General features: G+C 44.5%; 2 protein-coding genes across 6 annotated transcripts in view; one reads left to right on the top strand and one right to left on the bottom strand.

The window, feature by feature from the left end:
- Positions 1 to 23310, top strand: part of STOM (stomatin) — a 42482-nt gene extending 19172 nt beyond the window's left edge. The window contains exons 2-7 of the mRNA XM_075578967.1: positions 6706 to 6806; positions 7611 to 7683; positions 9351 to 9433; positions 11201 to 11404; positions 12892 to 13026; positions 21949 to 23310. Of these exons, the coding sequence (XP_075435082.1) occupies positions 6706 to 6806; positions 7611 to 7683; positions 9351 to 9433; positions 11201 to 11404; positions 12892 to 13026; positions 21949 to 22143 (791 nt within the window). The 3' untranslated portion in view covers positions 22144 to 23310. The remainder of the gene's footprint in view (positions 1 to 6705; positions 6807 to 7610; positions 7684 to 9350; positions 9434 to 11200; positions 11405 to 12891; positions 13027 to 21948) is intronic.
- Positions 23311 to 23418: 108 nt separating this feature from the next.
- Positions 23419 to 24485, bottom strand: part of GSN (gelsolin) — a 51508-nt gene continuing 50441 nt past the window's right edge. For all 5 annotated transcript variants that reach the window (XM_075578965.1, XM_075578962.1, XM_075578964.1 and 2 more), the window contains one exon: positions 23419 to 23778. In XM_075578965.1, coding sequence (XP_075435080.1) covers positions 23609 to 23778 — 170 coding nt within the window. In that variant the 3' untranslated portion in view covers positions 23419 to 23608. The remainder of the gene's footprint in view (positions 23779 to 24485) is intronic.

Genomic DNA, 24485 nt, shown 5'->3' with positions numbered 1-24485 from the left:
TATCGTCTCGGTGCAGCGCCTCCACCGGCGAGGGATCCCAGCGTAGTGGGAGGAGACCCTCACCGGAACCAATATACACAATCATTACACACAGGTATATTATAACAGTGTTTACTAAACACATATGAAAATATAGCATCCACCATAACACGGCCCTGCAAGGCCTTCCCCAACCAATAACACCTCCCGGGTGTAACCCCCAAAATCCTGGAGTGCCTGGGCACTTAACCCCGTAGTTTCCCCAAGCCAGTCCCTCCCCCAAAGAGTATGTGTGGGATAGCGCGCTTCCCTTTGTGTGTTGGTGCACGTGGATAATACCTCCCTGGTCTCCGTCCACACCAGGTTATCATTTATTTATTTTTCAACAAAACACTTTTAATTTTTGAACATTTCTTTAAAATAAATAACTTGGTAAATGACGACGCACTTTCACTTTTTTTCAGTATCGCTGTCCTGATATCCATGTATCAGTATGTGGACGTTAGGCAGTACTGTACTGTACTTTTTGATTTGATTCCACTTGTCTCACATTTTGAGGATATGACGCTGAGGGGGATAGTTAATGAATCCGTGTGGATTAAGTGTTGAATCTCTTGCTGTCGTGTTTCTACATTTTGTATTTTTTTATTTTACGCATCAAACACTTACGCATCGGTGTAAACACGGGAATCTAGTTGCCCACATCCCATGCAGATTCTAATGTAAAGAACAAAGGTTTCACTCGTACCACCTCTCCCCACCGCCCCCCCATCCCCCCGTCCCACTCCCAATAAGAACAAAGTTAGAAAGTACATACATTGCTACTGGCTGGCTAAATAGAAAAAATAACCCTAATCTGATGTCAAATCCTACGGAAAAAATAATAGTTATACATGCAGTATACACGTTTGGCCCATTTATTTTAAAAAAAGCAACTTGTGTATAACCTTGATAAATAAAGCCCCTTAGTGAGAAATGCATTGGGTTTCTAGCACATTTGTTGGTGCTCTGTGTTCTTTATTTTTTATTTCTTGCCTATTTTCAGGACTGATATTTAATCAAAGTGGAAAGTACTGATTTTTGGGAGGTAGTGATGAGTTTTGTATTATTCTGTTGGCCCACACCTTTTATATTTTGCGCTAGGCAAGTCTTCTCGGACTCCTTGCCTCGGACATTTTCTGCAGGGTTGAGCGATGGTGGCTTCCTCTGGGTTTGTTCCTACGTCACTTACAGCCTCGGTGGTTTCTCAGCTGATCTGTCACGGTGGGAAGTGAAGAACGGTGTTCCCGTGCGGTGACCCCATCGTGGAAAGAACCCTCGCAAGAATAAATATTTCCGTGATTGCAAAACTACATGACTCAACTAGGGAGCTACAAAGGAAACTTTCATTCTCAGAATTTTGCTATGGTCCCTTGGATTAGATAAAAGAAGAAATCGCAGAGCACTGATGGATTGTATCATTCTAATTCATTAAAGCCAAAAACATAAAACGTTTCGACCTGGTCGTCTTTCTCAAGTGATATAGTAGCATGATTGACTACTAGCACATTTGCCCATTAAAAAATAAAACATCACCAAAACATTACCCAGCCAGTATATAGTAAATTAAAGTTGATCTTGCCACTGCCAGGATGAAAGCCGTCCTCACCCCCCTCGTCTTCCTCTTCAGTGGGCACGGACAGTAAAATAAAAATAAACTACCTTAGGGACCCCCGCTGTGTTAATCCGATGGGCCATTACAGCCTGCTAAGGACTGTCCTGTGAAGTGTTCCTGATGTGCTCTTGAATTTCCCGCGGGTGCTGGGCCATAAGGAAAGGTTCCAGGTGTATGGTGTGTGTGTGTGTGTGTGTGTGTGTGTGTGTGTGTGTGTATTAATCAACGTTTCGGCCCCCCTACCCCAAGAGGGTCCGAAATCTTGATTAAAAATGTAAAAAAGCGTGACATTTTATTCATTTTAAAGACTGTGCCTGCTTATCGCACCAAGACGCATCACTTCCTGGTAAAATCTGTTTCTTTTTTTTTAGATTTATTTTCATTGTGGAATCTCAGAATTGATCTTTTTTATAGCCAACAGCCCAATAGCAGCCATGATTACAACACATTTGGAATGTGCTGCTGCATTAGTTCCTCTTTTAGGTATAAAGTACAGTTCCAAAGTGCGGGGAAACTATTTTAGGCGAGGAGAATCCTGCTTGTGCAGCCACAGAGAATCCTGCTTGGGCAGCCACGGAGAATCCTGCATGTGCAGCCGACACAACATAAACAAGCAATGTCTTGAAAGTACAGGTCTCCTCTAGGACAGAGATACAAAGTTGAGCTCCACTCACACGTTCCTAATGCAATTCTCCTTTTAATGTGACCGCCAAGAACAGTGGAAAGACAACGTTTCGGGACCTGAGGAAAGGTCCATATGGGACCTGAAACGTTGTCTTTCCTCTGTTCTTGGCTGTCGCATTAAATGGAGAACTTCATTATGAACTTGTTAGTGGAGCTCTACTTTGTACCTCTGTCCTAGAGGAGACCGGCACTTTGAAGAAATGGTCTCTTTCGGGTATAAGCTACAAATGGAAGCAGAACAATGAGCGAAACCTTTTTCTTTACATTAGAATCTGCAAAGGGATGTGGGCAACTAGATTGACGTGTTTACACATGGGCGGCCATGGCAGTATTGATTGATGCGTTAAAATGTAGACACGTGACCGCGCGAAATTCAATGCTCAATCCACATGGATTTAACAACTTCCCCCATATCCTCAAATGTGTGACACAAGTGGAATAAAATAAAATCAAATACGGCTTAGCGTCAATATACTGTATTCGTTTCTGATATATGGATATCAGCATGGAGATACAGGAAGCGTCCTGGGTGGTGCCTGGTCTTAATAAAGTTATTTATAATTCTGGATAAAATCCAGCTCTGCCCATGTTCTGTAAGTCAGGAAGTGGAGAAGGTACCGTTCTCTCTCCACAGCGGCCGGCATGATCTGGTTCTTGTACTGCCTACTGTATGTGTGTGTGCTCTGTAAATCTCTCGTCTTCGGCCTTTGTTGATGCACTGCTGGATGAAGGCTTCCTCAATGATCTTCTAGGTCAAGGGTGGCCAGATCCTGTCTTCCGGGGCCGCCAGCAGGTCAGGTTTTCAGGATATCCCTGCATCAGCACAGGTGGCTCAGAGGCTGTCGAAGACTGAGCCTCTGAGCCACCTGTGCTGAAGCAGGGATATCCTTAAGACCTGACCTGTTGTAGGCACTGCCTCACAAACATTTCTTCTCTACGTTGCTCCAACACCTTTTTATGATTTCAATGTGCACTCGTTTTTGTACAATTAGAGATTTTTTGTAGTCGGAAAGTTTACGGTTCTTCCATTGTGGAGACCCCTCTCTTCCCCCCCATCCCCATTAATACTGACCGTGACACCTGTTGTCTCCGTCTTCTCTGAGCTATTTTGAGCTTTTGACGTGTCGGACATACAAATGCTGCATATAACGTGTTCAATCGCCGGATCACGCAGGGGCACCGCTCTCAGGCTGTTATTTGCTGCTTCTTGAACACAATCTGCACAGATTCAAACCCCTTGTCAATGCGGGATGCTGGGAAACGAAAGTTTTGCTTCCAACATAATGCTATATAGCAGGGGCGGCCGACTCCAGTTCTCAAGGGCTACCAACAGGTCAGGTTTTCAGGATATCTCTGCTTCAGCACAGGTGGCTCAATCAATGACTGAGCCACCTGTGCTGAAGCAGGGACGTCGTGCGCCCTTGAGGACTGACATTGGCCATCCCTGCCATAGAGCTAAAGGCCCGAAAACCACATGTCCCAAAATGTAATGGTGTGTGTGTTATGAGTGCAGTGTTCTCAGTATTTTCTTTGTCTGAACAAGTCCTTAGTATCATGACTGTAGTGTAGAGTTTGCTCATTCCAAAACAAGAGGAGTATTGAGCCACTGTCCTATGTTTACACCATGCCTGTTGCTTCCTATCCCGTGACCTTGGATCAGACCTGTCAAGAAACAGTGACCCAAAAGCAGACAAGGGAAGAGTCCTCTTTCCAGAGTGCAATTCCATTGAGGTCCATGGGACCAACAATGGTACAAAGGAGTGAGACTGCTCTTCAAGGAATTGAGACTCGCTCCACTGTGGTGCCCACGTGTATTTTGCATTGTATCTTTTTTACCCTGCATGTATGTATGTATGTATGTATGTATGTCTTTATTTGTATAGCGCCATAAAATGTACATAGCGCTTCACAGTAGTAATACATGTCATATAAATAACAAATATAAATAACAGATCATGGGAATAAGTGCTTCAGACATACTGTAAAAGTAACATTAAGGAAGGAGTCCCTGCTCCGAGGAGCTTACAATCTAATTGGTAGGAAGGGAGAACGTACAGAGACAGTAGGAGGGAATACTAGTAAGTGCGTCTGCAGGAGGCCAAGCTTTGTGTCATGTGTCCATGATTATCCAGTGCTACTCATATGCTTCTTTAAGCAGATGTGTCTTAAGGTGGGTCTTAAAGGTGGATAGCGAGGGGGCTAGTCGGGTATTGAGGGGAAGAGCATTCCAGAGATGTGGGGCAGAAAGTGAGAAAGGTTTAAGGCGGGAGAGAGCATTAGATACAAAGGGGGTAGAAAGAAGACATCTTTGAGAAGAACGCAAGAGTCGTGATGGTGCATAGCGAGAAATTAGGGCTGAGATGTAATGAGGGGCAGAAGAATGTAAAGCTTTAAAAGTGAGCAGTAGAATTGAGTGTGAGATACGCGATTTAATCGGAAGCCAGGAGAGGGATTTCAGCAGGGGAGACGCTGAGACAGATTTAGGAAAGAGTAGAGTGATTCTGGCAGCAGTGTTTAGGATAGATTGTAGGGGAGACAGGTGAGAGGTAGGAAGGCCGGACAGCAGGAGGTTGCAGTACTCGAGACGTGAGAGAATGAGGGCCTGAGTCAGAGTTTTAGCAGTTGAGTAACAGAGGAAAGGGCGTATCTTTGTGATATTGCGGAGGAAAAAGCGACAAGTTTTAGAAACGTTTTGAATATGAGAGGAGAATGAGAGAGAGGAATCAAGTGTGACCCCTAGGCAGCGTGCTTGGGCTACTGGGTGAATGATCGTATTTCCAATAGCAATGTGGAAGGATGTAGTAGGGCCAGGTTTGGGAGGTAGTATAAGGAGCTCTGTTTTTGCCATGTTAAGTTTCAGTCGGCGGATGGCCATCCAGGATGATATTCCAGAGAGGCATTCAGAAACTTTGGTCTGTATAGCAGGTGTAAGGTCAGGGGTTGAAAGGTAAATTTGTGTGTCGTCAGCATAGAGGTGATATTTAAACCCAAAAGATGTGATTAGGTCACCTAGAGAGAGTGTGTAGAGAGAAAAGAGAAGGGGTCCCAGGACAGAGCCCTGGGGTACCCCCACAGAGAGATCAATAGAGGAGGAGGAGGAGGAGGTCTTGGCAAAAGAGACACTGAAGGTACGATGGGAGAGGTAAGAGGAGATCCAGGATAAAGCTTTGTTCCGAATACCAAGAGTATGGAGAATGTGAAGGAGAAGAGGGTGGTCCACGGTGTCGAATGCTGCAGAGAGGTCGAGTAATATGAGCAGAGTGTAATGACCTCTGTCTTTGGCAGCGTGGAGGTCGTCAGTTATTTTAGTGAGGGCTGTTTCAGTAGAGTGAGCAGTGCGGAAGCCAGATTGTAGAGGGTCTAGTACAGAATAGGTGTTGAGAAAGTGTAGCAATCGAGAGAATACAAGACGTTCAAGGAGTTTGGAGGCAAAAGGCAGGAGGGAGACAGGTCGATAGTTAGAAGGACAGGTAGGGTCAAGCTTGCTGTTTTTGAGTAATGGTATAACGGTTGCATGCTTGAAGGATGAAGGAAAGGTACCAGAGTAGAGGGAAGAGTTAAAGATCTGTGTGAGCATAGGGATTATAGAAGGAAAAGGGAGACCAAAAAGCGCACCAGCACAAACGGAGCAGGAAGAAACCAGAACAAAAAAATGATTAAAAGGGCACTTTAATGTGGCAAAAGACCCATCCAACGCTGCGACGTTCGAAATGCATTGGATGGGTCTTTTGCCACATTAAAGTGCCCTTTTAATCATTTTTTTGTTCTGGTTTCTTCCTGCTCCGTTTGTGCTGGTGCGCTTTTTGGTCTCCCTTTTCCCTGTATTGCATTGAGTAGCTGCACAGCCTGCCTGCCTGCCCTACCAGGATGTGAGTATTTGCATATTTTTCAGGGGAACCTGCCGATGAGACAAATGGTGAGTGGGTTGCACCACACACCACCTGTCTTCAGGAGGATAGTACCCATTATATGACACAATAGGTACTATATCAATTGTTAGTACCCTGGTATAGTGGTCTGGCTTATCATTTTTAGATATACCTGCATTTGAGCGCTTCAGCTATTTTCCATATTGGATTATAGAAGGAGCAAGAGGTTTTAGGAGATGGGAGGGAATGGGGTCAAGTGGGCAAGTGGTAGAGGGCGAAGAGGAGATCAGCAGTGATACATCCTCCTCCGAGATAGCAGAAAAAGAGTCAAGAAAGACAGGAGGAGAGTTGGGAAGCATTGTGGGATGGGAGGAGGCAACAGATGGGATGTTCTGCCGTATGGACTCCACCTTTTTCTTAAAAAAGTCAGCAAAGTCCTGAGGGGAGATGGATGAAGAAGAGGAGGCAGCTGAGGGTGGTCTGAGTAGGGAAATCTGACCACCATTTATTCTTTCCCAGGTCCTGACCCCGGTCTCGGCTGCTGCGGTTGGATCTTGGTGATCGTATCCTTCTTCTTCGTCATTATCACGTTTCCCTTGTCAGTATGGATGTGTATAAAGGTAAGAGGATTCTCTCGTACAATCCGTTACAGACATCACAAGGCGCAGAAGCGGAAGACTAACGAAGTCTTAGGGGAGAAGAAGGGTGGGGGGGGGGGGGGTTCAGCTTTAAGGTTGGTTACAGCTTTCTAAGGAAGCCTATTAAATCAGCAGCTTCTCATGATCATTGTTTGTGTACCAGGATGGAAACCAGGGGGCTGTGCTACTTTAAGTTCTACATGCTGGTAAAAGTAGCCCCCTCCATAGGGAACATGATGCAGTTTAACCTTCCCCCCCCCCCCCCCCACGTCAAGCGGGTCCAAAAAAAACAACAATGTAATTCATTGTGGCTTCCTGTTGGCCCACTTGACGTGGGGATTTAAAAGCCAGGAAGTACCTGTGGTACCTTTACCAGGAAGTATCTCAAGAAATTTGGGAGGGAGTGAGCTTAAATTCAGACGCTCCGGGGACCAGCTGGTTCCCACCCTGTTAAATTAAAAAGGAAAGGGGTATGGTAAGGTGAATGAGTTTTTACACTCTTCATCCACCCCCACAACCCCTCCAATAAGTGGCCCTGTTGTGTACTTTTTAAGTTCTGGTATTTCTATTGGCGATACACATATCATACGTAAAGTAATTCCTATGTATTAAAGGCCGTTCAGTAATAATAGACATAATACTTTCTCACGTTTTAGTACCACGTTGAGCACTGCAGAATACAGCAAGCCAGGACATGGTTAAAAGGGAGCTTCCTCACGTCGGCCACGTTTCAGAGATATTGTGTATTCTTTGTAAGGTCATCGTGTGTGTGATTTCCCATGACAGATCGTCAAGGAATACGAACGGGCCATCATATTCAGGCTGGGACGTATCCTACGGGGAGGGGCCAAAGGACCAGGTGAGCATCGTTTTATATACACTGGCGACACACTTTATTCGAGCTCGGCTAGTCCCACGAATTCGGGTATACCCGGGTGTATTGAGGTTTGTGACTGTTTTCTGCCCGAGTGCATTGAGGTATTTTCCAGGCAGGGATTGAAGCTTTTTATTCCCGCTGGCTGCAATACTGCACAGTATATATATATATATACTGCATTACAATTCATGAATTTATGCCATCTGGTAGACACGCGAAGCATTGCAGCCTATTAAATCCTAATCATTATCATTTAACAGATCAGCCGCCCGTCAGCCAGGCATGAACCCAGGCTGGGAAGGCAAACACAACGGGGCTTGTCAGAGGTGAGGAGCGGCGCATTCCAGGTATCTGCCAGGTACATACTGGGTATTTGCTCGAATAAAGTGTGTCGGTGCAGTAGAATCAAAAAGATACAAGAATAACCTCAACTGGTCCCCAGCTGGTGATGCGTGGGAACCATTCCTGAACATCCTTGTTGGTGTCTTGCTTTTCTTCTTGACTAGATTGCTCATGACCCTTGAGAGCATGTTGATAAACAAAGACCATAGCCTTCCATCGCTATTCACGCACTTGGTCACCGTGCTGTATCCTCAGGCAGGCCGCAATGCGACGCGCACGTTCGCCACTCTTTTGCTTTGGTGTGTGGGCGTTTTTAAAACTGAAAATGGCACCCGGCGGCGAGGTACAGCGCTGACGCCGCTGCACTTGAAGAAGACGAGTGGAGTTGTAATTTCATGCGGCAGCTGCGTCACGTGTACTTCGCCAGCCAATCACAAACACTTTGTTTCTTTTTTTTTTTTAAATTCAATGCCTGAGTAGTCCCGCCTCCAAGTCGGTTCATTCTGTCTGCTGGGCATGAGCACACATCGCCCAGCAGACAGAGAGTTTCCTGTCTGAACTCAGCCTTATACAGCAGCTTTGCAGCAATTTGAAGGCGGACAGAAAACTACCTTTTTGTAAAGAATTTTCCTGTGTAATCGGCTTTCCCAAACAAATCTAACCGTGCTCAGTGGCTGCCTTCATTTTCATGGAAAATAATTGTGGGGGGGTCTCTGAATGGGGGAGAGTTTGTCATTTCAAGTGTTTTCTTTCCCCTTATCCCACCCTCCCCTTATCAGAGAACAAATAGAGATAAGGGGGGGGGGAGCTCTGGCTAAGTGCTTGCTGATCACACAGTGATATGAGACAAAAGGGAGCAGCCAGAGAGAGTCCACCTCCTCCCAAGTCTCGGCACACCATGTTTTGCATAATAACTTAAAAAAAAAATATTTAAAAAAATACTTATAGGTATCAGATTTGGGTAAAACGGCAGCAATCACCCAGATCTAACACCTTTAAATGTCACTAGCTTAGTTCACTTTGATTTGTCCCTTTACCCCTGCAATGCCTGAGGGTCCTGCTAACCCCCACGGCGCCCTTTGTCACTTCCTGATCTTGATGTAGAGGAAAGGAGAGGGTCCTCCCCGTCCATGCAGACCAAGACCTCCCCCGTGTAAACTAGCATAGTGCCATGACTAACACGGGCCACTGGACTGGCGTGACCGGCCTTCATGGCTTACATTGTACATCCAAAGGGTTAATCGCCCAGCTGCCTTGTCACCTGCATGCGCTCGATGACTGACCATAAATCTCGGCCTTGCTTCCAGGTCTGTTCTTTGTGCTCCCGTGCACAGACAATTTCATCAAAGTGGACATACGAACAATTTCATTTGACATTCCACCCCAAGAGGTAATCGCTAATGTGTTATTATGTCTTTAAATGCCTGTGATGGGAGTCCCACCTGCTGGAAGATTCCTGGTCAGATAAGGGGCTATTGTTATCTTCACACAGAGTGGGTTGCTTAATCAGCCACTTTGAAGACGAAGTCTCGTTCCACGCGGGGATAGTGTAAAAATATTCCCTTTTACAAACCGGTCTTTGCTTTTTCTCTTGCACCTAAATTACACAAGGGGTTTTCAGTTTAGAACAGATATCGATGTCCAATAGAATTTATGGGATCTTCTAAAAGTAGCACCATTGATTATTATTATTATTTTTTTTCAGTTTAAGCACAGATGTGTATACACACACAGTTGAAGCACAGATATATACACACTCAGTTTTAAGCACAGATATATGGAATTGTTTGCTTCAGTTTACGGGAAGGTATTGGATCCCATCCAATTAGTCTCATTAAATCCTGACGTCTCTGAGCTCTGTGCTGCAGATTCAAGATTCCCTCTCCCATCCATACCTTTACCCTTCCCAGGGCTTTCAATTAACAGAAAAGCAGTGCGGTCCCTGTAATCACATCCCATGTGCTCCTCCTACCCAGGAGTGGACAACATAACGAAGCACAGCAGCCTTATTGTATCTGGGGATTGCTTGTTATGTCGTTTCTGTTAGATATTACAGCATTAAAGGCTGTAAGCGCCGCCCCTCCTTTGTGATGCTAAACCAAATAACGTCACACCACACACAAGGTTGGAAGAAAAGGTCCCAGCTTTATTTTAACACCCGCTGTTAAAATCACCCAGCCTGCCCGCCAGCCCAGCAGGATCCATGCGAAATGGGGGGGAGATCCTTGCCCAGACAGCCAGCAATCAGCCCGCTCCCTCCCCCCGCCCGTATCATGTGCATGGGGGGGAGATCCTTGCCCAGGCAGCCAGCAATTGGCCCACTCGCTCCCCCCTCCCAAAAGCACTGTAAAATGGGAGGGGGAGATCCTCATTCAGCCGATGTTGGGCTGCTTCCCTCCCCCTCCCGCCCCTAGGGTCAGCTTAGGCCCAGCCCTAAAGCTGGCGCCCAGCCTTTTACCAGCGTTGATTGGGCATAGGCCGGCCCGGCCCTAAAGCCGGCGCCTCCACCTGCCGAGCTGTTCTAGGGGCTCCAGCTGACAGGCGGACCCTAAAGTCCTCGCCCGTTCTCCGTCTCGTGAGCTTGGCTGGCGCGGCAGCTCCGCTGTGACGAGGAGACAAACTGCTCCTGTGTGATACAAATCATGTTAATATAACATTCCAACAGCTCAATACAATAGCCAAACATTGGGGATGAGTGGGTGGGAATTCCGTTAGCTCTGACTCTTCCCCCCAGGGACCCTCTCTTTATACCCTCTCCCCCTCCCCCTAGATGGGAGGGGACAAGCAGCCTTCCCACTCCGTGGGGGAAGGGGGTTATCCGACCCCCCAGCTCACGCCAATCAGGACGTCGCAGCCCTTAAGGAGCCTACGACCCCATGCTGGGGCCTCTGTCTCATCAAGAGCAACGAATTTCACTGGCAAAAGGAATTCTAATCTGCGGTGTACACTCTGACTTCATTCTGCCATCAATTTTTAATAAGTCCCCACACACACAGCATATATATTTCAGTGTGTCTATCTATCTATATACACACACACACACACACACACACACACACACACACACATTTAGAAATACACACACACACACACACATAATGAAGAGAGTATGGTGTGGATCTTACATTGTGTTTTCTTGCTCACTTCTTGCCATCAGATTTTGACTAAGGATTCCGTGACCGTTAGCGTGGATGGCGTGGTCTATTACCGGGTCCAAAACGCTACCCTGGCAGTGGCTAATATTACCAATGCGGACTCTGCCACCCGGCTGCTGGCTCAGACCACCCTGAGGAATGTACTGGGGACTAAAAATCTGGCCCAGATCCTCTCCGACAGGGAAGAGATCGCCCACAATATGCAGGTTAGTGACAGTCACCCCCAATATCACCTGTGTAACCGCTGTCATATTTATTATTGCTACTTGTAAGAAGATTGTATTTTACTTGTACAGCTCTGCACAGTTCTCAGGCTCAGTCCCCTGCTCTGTGGTGTTTATATAATCTTTCTGCTCAGGGAGATAAAGTAACTTGCTCAAAGTCACAAGGTAACTCACATCATTACCACTGTCCTGTCCCTGCCAGCAGCACTCACACTCACATCATTACCACTGTCCTGTCCCTGCATGCAGCACTCACACCATTACCACTGTCCTGTCCCTGCCTGCAGCACTCACACTCACATCATTACCACTGTCCTGTCCCTGCCTGCAGCACTCACACTCACATCATTACCACTGTCCTGTCCCTGCCTGCAGCACTCACACTCACATCATTACCACTGTCCTGTCCCTGCCTGCAGCACTCACACTCACATCATTACCACTGTCCTGTCCCTGCCTGCAGCACTCACACTCACATCATTACCACTGTCCTGTCCCTGCCTGCAGCACTCACACTCACATCATTACCACTGTCCTGTCCCTGCCTGCAGCACTCACATCATTACCACTGTCCTGTCCCTGCCTGCAGCACTCACATCATTACCACTGTCCTGTCCCTGCATGCAGCGCTCACACTCACATCATTACCACTGTCCTGTCCCTGCATGCAGCACTCACTCGCATTATTAGCGCTGCCCCTGCTTCCAGCTCTCGCAGTTCAGGCACTTGGCATATGTAGGATTCCTGCACTAGAAGCTGCCGTGGAGCTGTTGGCAGGAAAACCTCTTGGCCTTTGCTTTAGTTATAAATAAATACGAACATGAAATGTATTCGTATAAACTGCAACATGTTCTCGGCAACAATGGGCATATTCTGTGCCAATACGCCGCCCTGCCAGCAAAAGTATATATATATTTCTTACAATGTCCTCGTATATACCACTGACATGTCATACGCATGTTCTCTCGCATTGCAGAGACCTACCATTTCTAAAGTATCAGAATTTGTTAAACTTCAAGCAGCACCCCCCTCCTCCTCCAAGCAGCACCCCCCTCCTCCTCCTCCAAGCAGCACCCCCTCCTCCTCCTCCTCCAAGCAGCACCCCCCTCCTCCTCCAAGCAGCAACCCCCCTCCTCCTCCAAGCAGCACCCCCCTCCTCCTCCTCCAAGCAGCACCCCCTCCTCCTCCTCCAAGCAGCACCCCCTCCTCCTCCAAGCAGCACCCCCCTCCTCCTCCAAGCAGCAACCCCCCTCCTCCTCCAAGCAGCAACCCCCCCCCCCCCTCCTCCTCCTCCAAGCAGCAACTTCCCCCCTCAGGAAACAGGGAGTCCCCAGAGCTAAAGCAAAAAAAAAATGGTGCCATTCAGCTCCAATGACTTGTTGCTTTCATTTCAAGTGTCCATTCACTTTTGTTGCTCTAGAAGATTAGCGTATAAATTCCATAACTAATTATATGTTTTCTATTTGCAGTCTACACTAGATGATGCCACAGATGACTGGGGTATCAAGGTTGAACGTGTGGAGATTAAGGATGTCAAGTTACCCGTTCAGCTCCAGAGAGCTATGGCTGCTGAAGCAGAAGCGTCACGAGAGGCCCGAGCGAAGGTAATATGTCCCTTCCGTCATACGTTGTGATAATGACTCCCACTCTAAGGATGGCGCAGGGGTCTCTATAGCAAAAAAACGTTTGTGCGGAGAGAAGACGCATAAAAAAAGTATAGCGTATTACTGTAATTATATGTTAAAATAGAACAGTCCGGAACAGCACTCGCAATGTCGCCCAAGGCAAAGCGCAGATTATTCTTAGAAGATTGCTAGACACAGGGCTGGTCTTGGGGCAAGGCAGTCGCCTTGGGCTCCGCGCTCCCTTCTCTCCCTCCTCCCCTGTTAGCACCGGGATCCAACTTCCACCCGACCGGAGGGGAACTCCCTCAACTCCCCCGTTCTGTCGGGCGGAGGTTGGATACCGACGCTGACGGCAGGAGGGAGAGGAGGAAGCTCGGGACCCCCGCACCGGCAGAGTTGTGTGTCTGTGTGTGTGTTCATTTGTGAGAGGGGTCTTACCTTTCCCAAAGCGGACTGCGTCCTGTAGCGTCACGTTGCCATGGCAACGTGATGTCACATGCCGCTGTGACATCATGATGATGCGACGCTGCCAGAAGTGGGCCACTCGTCAATGTAAGCCCCCTTCCTTTTTTTCTTATTTACTGGGGATGCCAATTTGGGTCCCGCAAAACCAAAGGCCTGCCCAGTGACGCTACCTTACTAAATTGAATTTTAAAGTGTTCACAACTACACAAGTTCTTGAAATACCGCGCACATGTATACCAGTGTTGTGTTAACCGCTGATTTCATTAAGTAAGCATTGGTATATCATAACTAATGTATAATTTGAATATACATTCATAACTGTCCTACGCATTAGTTACCAGAGTTTCATTTTAGTATTGTTTACATCATATTTTTGTATTTTAAGCAAACTTTATTGCTCTCTATATAGTTTTTATAATTTAATTTTAGGATACCCTTTATCTTTATTTAGCTGAAAGGTGATCAGTTTTGATTTTGCAGCTTCCTATTTCAGGGTCAATAAAAAATTTCTTTCCAGGTCTCAAACTTTTTCGTAGGCCCTGTAACTATTGTGCCTTATGGATAAAATGGCCTGGATATAGGGTCTCGCATGAGGCCGCTCCGTTTGTGCTCCTCACACACTCAACACTGTATTCCCCAGATCTCAGCGTGTGAACGTCGCTTTCGGAACATGTCACTTTGGGGGGGGGGGGGTCAGACGCCTGCGGGGGAATACAGTGGCGAGTGTGCAAGGATTCCAAACGGAACTGCCGTGTTAGAGACCCAATAATCTGCACTATCCTTGGAGTAAAGTCGTCTTGCTCCTGATTGTCATTATTTGCTTGTATCCTACTTGCAACACGGACCTCTTGTGCCCTCCGACATCTTTCTTGTATCTGCTGGAGGGCATTGGAACAAACCCTTGAAGGAGCTACAGTTTGGCCACTTATGGATTGTATTATTCCTTTGCGATATCCCTTTTTGTATCCCTAGTATATTTTATATGCACTTTTCACTTATCACTTTATAAGGTTTGTGTACGTTTCAGTGCTTCTATGCACTATCCGTCACGGTTTTATCACTGTTGTACATCAGCACGGCAGCTTTATAGATATTTTGGCATTTGCACTAAGATTTATGTTGCTGCAATGAAACAAACAAATTCTTCAACGTACAGGTCTTCTCTAGGACAGAGGTACAAAGTGGAGGTGTACTCACGTTCATAATGCAATTCTCCGTTTAATGTGACAGCCAAGGGCAGAGGCATAACAACGTTTCTTGTCCCACACGGCCCTCTCTGCCAAATAAAGCAAAAACGCACAGACCAAGCAATTCTGCTCAGCTGGGTGGGGAGAAATACATTGGGAGACGGTACAAGAGCATAGGAAATGTATAACCACTGCCCAACCTTAATATTCAAATCACATAAGTAGACAATAAGCGGTGCATGGCAAATAGAAACACACTATTTGTAGGGATGATCCAGAATGACCACAAAAAGAAATCCCATAGATTTGCACTCAACTTAATAATATCTCTGAGTTGATGGAAACAAATTTCCAAACCATATGGGATACCAGAAGGTTTAAAACACAAAACAAAAAATTATTTATTATTAAATTATTTCATTAACTCTTCTAATTGAAAACACACAAAGAAAAGATGTATTTTTGTATTTAGATATATTTTTGTACAAGAGCCTCATCTACTGCAGCATTCTCGTCTGGAGCAAAAACGAGGCCAGCCTATGCTTGCTGCAAATCCACTGTGTCTCTATGTCGTGAAGCTGCTTCTCCGAGTCAGGAAAGCTGTAATCTCCATTCTCTGGGGAACGGTGATTAAAAATGAAACCCGAATAGAGACGGTACCCTACTGTGGTTTGAGATCTACATTCATTGAGCTTGCAGGGGAAGATGGATATAAACACTTGTTGGGCTCCAGCATGCTATTGCCATCATATCAAGCACCCGATGGTGGGACCCCAACCTGTACTTGAGTTTCCTTAGAACTGGCGACGCGGCGCGTACCCGGGATGGCGCGTTCTTTTAAATGAATGCCATGTGTTTCCGTCGTCCCCGCGGGAAGTTAGGCGTAGACACGTTTTAATTTTCTTTCAAATCTGCACAGATCATGATTTTTAACCCCTTTGCTGCCGGAGACCTTCAAAGCAATATGTTGGACTTTGGCCAATGTTTACTGAATGGTGCTTTCCCTTCTGGCACTGGACGGTGTCTTCTGGAATAAAACCGCTTGGTACATTTGTCCCTTGGTGTATTCATTGGGGCACGCCTGTCCTTCAATGCTGAAGAAGCATTCTGAAACAAATGTAGAAGTTCTTTAAACTACTCTATTACTCCATTATATTGCCGACAGTCTGGAGCAAACCCAATGAATTAAATAGTCCTGTGCTGAGTGCACTTCGTGTGATAAACAGGATCCTCTGCTTCATTTTGGGGTTTTGTCCGGCTCTTCCGGTGTCTCTGGATGTTTGTCAATCAGTTTTATGTGCCTGTATATTGCAATACTGGTATGTTTTTTTTATTGTGTATCCATTAAAGATAACTCCCGAGCATACGCCGGTTACACACCGTTTAATGCACCTACATCTCCCTATACCAGGAGTAGCCAACTCCAGCCCTCGAGCGCCACCAACAGATCAGATTTTCAGGATATCCCTGCTTCAGCATAGGTGGCTCAGGACAATGACTGAGCTACTGATTGATTCACCTGTGCGGACGCAGGGATATCCTTAAAACAGGACCGGTCGATGGCCCTCGAGGGCTGGAGTTGCCCCCCCCTGCTCTATACAATCAGAAAGTAATATCTGCTGTGCCTTGTGTAGAGATAGACGGCTCCCAGCCAGAGCAATACATCCTAGATGAACACATTACCAAGCATGGCCAATTTCTCATTTTCTATTTTCGTGCATGCTTTATCAAGAAATAAATATGCAATTTGTATGGGTCGGTATATACCCATTTACACGTCCTAATTTATAACAAACACGTGACCCAGTCCTGACACTGTAGTGTTTAGTTTTTGGCTTCAAGCCCTCAAACATGTTGGGATGGATGTGCTGATGCTAAAGTGGTTTCACCTTCGTCACATTCATCCCATTTATTAAGCAGACTGCATCAAATTCATAGGGACTAAAGCACAGATGCTGCTTTAACCCCTTAGTGGGTTCTGCCATCTACTGTTGTGAAGTCTTTTGCAGGGAGAGAAATGGTTGGTGATTATATTTTGGTCATTTACCAAAACAATGCAGTCTCTCATCCTTTTAAAACCCGGCACACCCAGGATATTTGTTTCATTCCTCACTATTCTCTCAGCCTCAGTAAGTGGGGTCATTCTCTCTACCATGAAGTGTTCCTCTGGACATTTTTTTTCAGGGCCTAAAATTCCCATTGACTTCTTCGGGGGTTTATAGAATGAGCCTCTGAACCCAATCCAATGTTAGGAGACGGAGGGCATCGCTAAAAGTATCCTACTACAATATAGCCACAAACGGCAACTGCATCCCTTTATTTTAAGTGATCACTCATTTTATAGGTGTAATGAACATGGCAGAAATTAAGTATTTTAATCAATCTGGCACACGAGAGGTTAACATTGGTTACAAATTGTCTTCAAAATACATGAATTGTTTTATTGCAGGACAAACCTAGTTATGTGCTGACCTAAAGATAAAGGATATCTGGTTTTGTAAGTGGGGGGGATGAGATATGGCCTCCCTGACACTAGAGTAAACCCTTTTTAAACATACCCTGAAAGGCATTCTTTGGGGGATTCTGCAGAGTATCGGGGGGCGGCCAAGATGAAGACAAAGCTTTGGGTAAAGTTATTAAATATGATATCCGGGGCCCTCCCTCACAGCAGTTTGCAACAATAACAAAAATTGATATTTGTAACAGTTGCAATCAGATGAATCAAATGATACGAATCACAATGATTAGGAGGTGCCAATGACCGATATATGTTTCTTATGCAAAAATAGAGGTTATATGGTCATATTTGATATATTCAAGGCGTGTATGCCGAGTGCACAGATGCAACAGTGGAGATGGCGTTTGTCCAAGTATTGTAGAAACGGCTACAAGGTCTTTTATATATTGAGGCAAAGTTTGGGAAGTCAAAAGTAAGGTTTTCTTATTTTTTTCTTTTAAGTTGTAAAACAGTCGGGGTAATTGATGAAACGGGGCGGCTTTTATGTGGCTCTCAATGCAGAAGGGTTGGGCACGAGCGTTTGCATGTGTGAATAGAAATGTAGATTTCAACAAAGGGCTGGACCCCGCTGCTCATGCGCCACGGGGACTATGTTCATTGGTAATGAGATTTTATGACGTCATGGATTTTTGGCGCCAAATCGGCAGACAGCTGCTATTTAAATGTCCTATGTATTGTGTATGACACTTCTTGATAAAGTGCACGAAACGCGTAGAAGGGTTGCAACCCTCTATTTTATGGCCTCACATTAAAGGAATTTTTTGCCAGACCTGCTCCTTATTATCCTTTGCTGTGCGCTGCATTTGGATTCTCCTTACAGCTGCACGCTTGTGGAGAGAGCTACTGGGGACATTGAGTTGTGAGTACGTTTACCTGGGGCCAGCCCGATGAGGTAAGGGGGTGTGTCTCTGTGCACCTACCCCCACCTTCAGGGTGTATTAGAGCCCCACTATAGGTTTAGTACTTTTACATTGGAGATTACCCACTGTATGCATTACTCTCCCTTTATTACAAAGGATATAGGTCCCTGTATTTCTGAGCACCATTCTTCCACACATAAATATGAACTCATTTGAAGTACCTGGCGAAGGAGAGAGGGGCAGTGAGTTGGCTGTGTGTATTAACCCTGGTTGCAATATGTCACAAGTGTGCTGTGCGTGACAGATGGTGGTATATTGGGACAGGGGAGATATTCATTTGAGGGACCTTGCAAAGTTCCGATTGGATCTCCTAGGTAGCTATGTGCATTAAGCCTTGTCCCATATACAGATCACATGCTCACAGGTGTGCCGTACGTGAGAATAGGTTATTCCACAATAACATAAATCAGATGATAAACATAATTCAGATGATAATAATAATAGCATGTTCTTGTATAGCGCTGCTAGTTTTTACAAAGCGCATTACAGAGACATTTTGCAGGCACAGGTCCCTGCCCCGTGGAGCTTGCAATTATGTTTTTTGGTGCCGGAGGCACAGGGAGATAAAGTGACTTGCCCATGATTACAAGGATGATTACAAGGAGCCAACTCCGGGAATTGAACCAGTTACTGTCTTTACTCACTGAGCCACTCCCTTTCCCATGAATCATTACAGACATTCTATGCAATAAATAGCATGCGAGCAGGTGACAAAGTTATGACGAAGTTCTTGGAGAGCTGGCACTCCCCCTTCTCTGGGGAGTTTTTTTTTAATGCAAATGTGATCCGTAAGTGCACAGGTCCGGTATCTCTGCCAGCTAAGTAACCCGAGTAGGGCAGGAATGGTGAACTCTAGTCCTCAAGGGCCACCAACAGGTCAGGTTTTCAGGATATTACTGCTTCAGTCAACGAATGAGACACTGACTTAGCCACCTGTGCTGAAGCAGGGATATCTTTAAAACCTTACCTGTTGGTGGCCCATGAGGACTGGAAGTTGGCCGCCCCTGCACTAGGCTCAATGAAGAACAGCTGGCAGACCAGCACACTATAAGATATTCGAGGAACAAATTGAGACTACATACTCCCAAAAAGGGGTTTGCAGACTCCAGATGATTTAATGGTCTGTCAATCCAAAGCGGATGTAGAAAACAAGAGAGTGGGGACGTCGCTCAAACCATAATATCCAAAAATAATACAGTATATAGAGAAGGCCTGGTGCACAGGGAAAAGATACATGGTCCTTAAAGGATTATGGTTATTTGTCCATCTGTGGATATTATATACTCTAGCTATTATTTAATTTCACCTGGGACCTTGAGTCCATACTGAGGATATTTGTATCTTATAGTTATGCTACTTGTTTTTGCCATGAGTGCAACTAATAGGGGACTTCAGTGACCTCTGTCGCTTTCTTTCCTTACAATCCAAAGCGGATGCAAGGTTTCAGGGCGCCTGGCCCCTTTTTGTCAAAGTTATGAAAACAATTATGGTTTAATAAGGAGCGGCTCTGTGAGTAAAGACATTGACTGGCACTGAGTATGAAGCAGGGGAACCTGGTTCAATTCCCGGTGTCGGCTCCTTGTGACCTTGGGCAAGTCACCTTATCTCCCTGTGCCTCAGGCACCAAAAACATAGATTGTAAGCTCCACGGGGCAGGGACCTGTGCCTCCAAAATGTCTCTGTAAAGCACTACGTAACATTAGCAGCGCTATACAAGAACATATTATTAATAATAAAGAAAATAAGTACTAAATCTGAAAGGACATTAAAATCTGCTAAAAAATAATGGAAGTAAATAATTTTATTGTGGTATATATTACTAAAATATTTACACAGTTGCATACACAGACAAATGTATCTGGCCACAGATCTAGACAATGTAGTAAATCAGAATTGACACTTACTGTAAATCCAATTGTACCTGAACAGCCAATACTCTTTTATACTGTAGTAAAAACAAACCGCTTCACCTCTTCAGTCCTGGGCAGGCCGCTTTCTTTGAATTGCAGTGATTTTGTTGGAGCTGGTCAAGTGCTTTTGGAATTTGATCTTTTCTAAACTATTCGTCTTAAAGTTTAGCTTTTCATTGTAGACTGAAGTGCATTAAAAAGTGCAAAGCTTTCAGAGAGCCATTCCATACATATGGTGTAAAAGGGACTTGAAGGAAATCAGTATAGCAAACGGACACACTGTTTTATAGAACAAGGAGCAGCGCTGGGAATGAAAAATGGCCGAGGGAGGCGAAAACAGGAAAATCCTGCACACCTCATGTGGTTATGCGATGAGAATCACTGGAGTAACCCCTTCACTGCCTGAGAGGACAGGCACAGACAGAGAAGCACGCATTTTGCTTTGTAATCTAGCGTTCGCTTTGCATTACATGGGATCTGGGAAATAATGTTTCTAAATAAACCATTTACGAATTGTAACATTTCAGCATCAATAGTTTAACTATTAAGTAGCCTGTTCATAAACCGGCTGTGGTTGTACACAGCTCTGGCTCTCTTCACCTTTGCTCTAACAGGCCTGGCTCTCGCAACAGGACTGCCGTGGAGGTTCCTGTCTCCTATGGTGGTCTATCTCACACTCCACACCCCAATAGTGACAAGGACTCCACTAAAAACAACATTTAAAAAAACAATAGATCAACTCTTCCATCTGGTATGCATTGTATAAGGTTATATCACAGTTTATATGTGCAATAACACAGCGGAATATTCATATGTACTAGTAGAACGGGCAGGTTACAGGGGCTGCTGCTGCTGCTGCTGTATTGTGAGCAGCGCATTGTGATAAACATTTTCCGAAAATCACAATAGATCACGTATAGGAGTCACATTAAAAGGATTTTAACCTAACATTCCTGCATTCTGTAATAGACTGGGAAGACCAGAGAACATCCACCTATACACTGCACCGGGTGTGTATATAAATAGGACTCGGTCTGACAGCTTTCTATTCTGGAAATAGGATTTGCATATGTACTGTCCAATATATAGATGCTTGTTCACACCTAACTGCCCCCTATGACTGTTCCACACCTTTCACTTCACATATACAAACATACATGTAAATGACTTTTCTTTGCATACAGTATTATTTATTTAAATATTGGACAATGTAACTACAAATCAGTATTATGTTTTTTGTAGAGGGAAATGGGGCTAAAACTCTTTACAATTGCATTCTGTTAGAATTAATTTGATACGTTTCCTATTTTAAAGGGGATTCAAATATATATAAAAGCGTGAACAACAAAAAAAACAGCACTACTTCCATGCAGGTGAAAAAATGATTAACAGAGCATTACCAAGATGAATGATCTAATTTATTGGATCATAAAAAAAGCACATACACGTGCGGAGAGCCCACACCAACGCATTTCGTGTCGCAGCGCTTTGTCCATTTTTTGGTGTTTCTTAATGAGGGGGGGAAAAAAAAAACAGTATGTATTTTTATTGTAATGCTGTTGGGTAAATGATTTTTGGTTTTTCCATCAGGCACAAAAACCATACCTCCACTCTGGAGCATCCAACATAAAATTGACCAATGTGCAAAACGTGGATTTTATAAATTCAATCCTACCAAATTTGGTTAATCAGTGCAGTTTTGAATGGTTCAGTCCACTCTCTTGATTCACAATGGCATCCAAATCGTATCCAAACATATAGACAATACCCTGCTCCTAGAGGTCAGGAACCATCATGCTAAATTTGGTAACGATATCTTGGTGTCCAAATGCATAGCGTACGGACACACAACTTTCCAAAAGATGAACACGAGACCCATTCTGTGTCCGTTTCCTCCACAGGTTATTGCAGCAGAAGGCGAGATGAATGCCTCTCGCGCACTAAAGGAAGCCGCCATTGTTATCTCCGAGTCACCTGCTGCGCTGCAACTGCGTTACCTGCAAACCCTGACCACCATCGCAGCAGAGAAGAACTCCACCATCATCTTCCCTCTGCCCATTGACCTGTTGCAAGGCATTATGGGGGCCAGGAAGTAATTATCACCGCTCACGGATAAGGAGGTAGAACTCAAAAGGGAGGAAGATGCATAGTTTTTGTAATCCCACGCAACGACTAGATACAATTTTATGGCTGGCACACGCTGGGAGAAAATCTTGTATTAACATGTCTCTGAGCTTTTTCAATTCTGTAATATATTTATAATTAAAAACGTATATGAAAAACAAGATTATACAAAAGACATTTTTAGGTAGCACACATTTGTTTACATTGCATTAATGAGGAAACAACCACCATTTTTATTGACTTAATTTTTTATTGTTACATTTGTTTTTAAATATTTCTCAGATCATAAACAAATTTAGAAGCTTATTATCTAAAATCACCATATTGTTACTGTGGTGAGGTTGACAGCCACCTGTGCTGAAGCAGGGTTTATCTGAAAACCTGAGCTGTTGGTGGCCCTTGAGGACTGGGGTTGGCCACTCCTCCACTGGTGCCTTATATCAAGTGAGGTCCACTAAAAAGGAGCAGTTTTATAAGTTGCAGTAGGTATGTTTCACCTCAGAGAGAGATAGAGATATATATAGATATAGATATATATAAAATACTTTTTTTACATGCAAACTTCTGCACAGAGGGGTGTTTAATATTGTTTCACGTCAATGCAGAATCTGGAGGCAATTTAAAACCTCCAGGCTGAAACCAGCACAGTTACATTGCTGACCGTGACAGACATTAAATGGTTAATCCATTCCCACCCCATGAGCAGCACAACACCAGAATTGCCTATCGTCTAATGGTGGCGTCATTCAGCCTATCTGTCCAACACAGAGAATGGTTTCTTATGATAGCACACGTTTACGCTCTCCTTGGATTGCCTTGTATGCACCAACACTCCAGCATTGATCATAGCCGTCCTTGTTTCCAGTACTGTAGCTTTTCTGCCACCCCAAGGAATTGGTTTGTGCTTTAAAAGCACATTTTATCATCACTTCCAATCATCCCTTATAAAATAAGTTCCAAGACATTTATACATTTGAAAAGCTAAATAAAAAGCCCATCCTGAGGACTTACTCAATGTTCAGCATTTCACTTAAGCCTGGTACATCTTTTATATTGCAATTGCGCTATGTATCGTACTACGTTTAGCATTGCAGATTTATACCACTGTGTTGGAAAATAAATGAGTGTTTTAAACCTTCCGATTCTTGCTTCATTGTATCAGAAGCGTCCTGCTTTTTCAAAAGTGTTTACCCGAAACCCTCCTAATAAACAATATTTTAAAAATCGACAAACACAAAACAATGTAATTGGACAGAATCAGTTCAAGCTTTATTACTTTTAAATACTCAAAGTACAATTGGAAGAAAAGGTGGAACTTGAAACCAACGTCTTGGTTATTGCACAACTAGTGGGGCTAGGAAAGTCTCTTGAGGAATAAAGTGGTTCGCTCGTAGGCAGTGAAGGCACAGGGGCTGCTGGGAACATCGAGATTCGCCATCACATGTTCAGTTCTGCCAAGGCTTTCTCCAAGGGATCAACCGCCCAGTAATCATTGTCCCAAGCCAGGAACCAGCCTGTGAAGGTGGGAGGCTCAAATCCTTGCTTGATAACAGCCACAGGAGTTCTCTTATCTCTGTTGGCAGGGTCACTCTCAATGTACTTGGAGGCTGAAATCATACAAGCACATGCATGTTATAATACTAAATCGCTACTGAACAAAACCAGCCTGACTTCTTAAAGAAGCAATACTACTTCCCCTCTTTTTCCTTGTATGTAGAGCATGCGACAATGTAAAATTCTACATTGTTCCCTAAACTGGCAATCCAGTTCTAAAGTCTGTAAAAATCCTGATTGTGTGCCTAACATGATGGCCGCCTTCCCGTTTCAATCATTCATTCAGTCCATGTATCTCAGCAGCTACAATGTGTCCTTATATTACAAAGGCAACATTATCTATTGTTACAGTTTGCAGCTCAAACAGCTGGTAACATTGCAACACTTTCCTATTTTGTGATCATTTGTTGCCAAAGATCTTGCACTGCTGAGGTGTTGGGCTAAAACTGGCTATAAAAAGCAAAGGATGCTTTAAAACATTAAAAAATGACTGACTGGAATAACAAAAATAAATAACAGTCACTATTATCTAATACTACTGTACAGGACAAATTTAAAGAAAAATGACTTCACATGTTTTGCTGCTGTAACTCTGCCTCTCCTATTAGTCCCAAATTTGTACCAAAATGGAAACCAAGCTAGTAGTATTTTATGAGCGACAACCAGCTTTCCTTCCCTGGCTTACTTTTCAGTTCTGAATGTCAGCTTCTTCGCACACAGACAAGAGCCAACACAGGTTCGATATATTGAGTAATTTGAT

Source organism: Ascaphus truei, chromosome 21 (genome assembly GCF_040206685.1).
Source record: "Ascaphus truei isolate aAscTru1 chromosome 21, aAscTru1.hap1, whole genome shotgun sequence".
NCBI classification, from domain to species: Eukaryota; Metazoa; Chordata; class Amphibia; order Anura; family Ascaphidae; genus Ascaphus; species Ascaphus truei.
The sequence above is the reverse complement of the archived record's forward strand: the minus strand, read 5'-3'. Positions and strand labels throughout refer to the sequence as shown.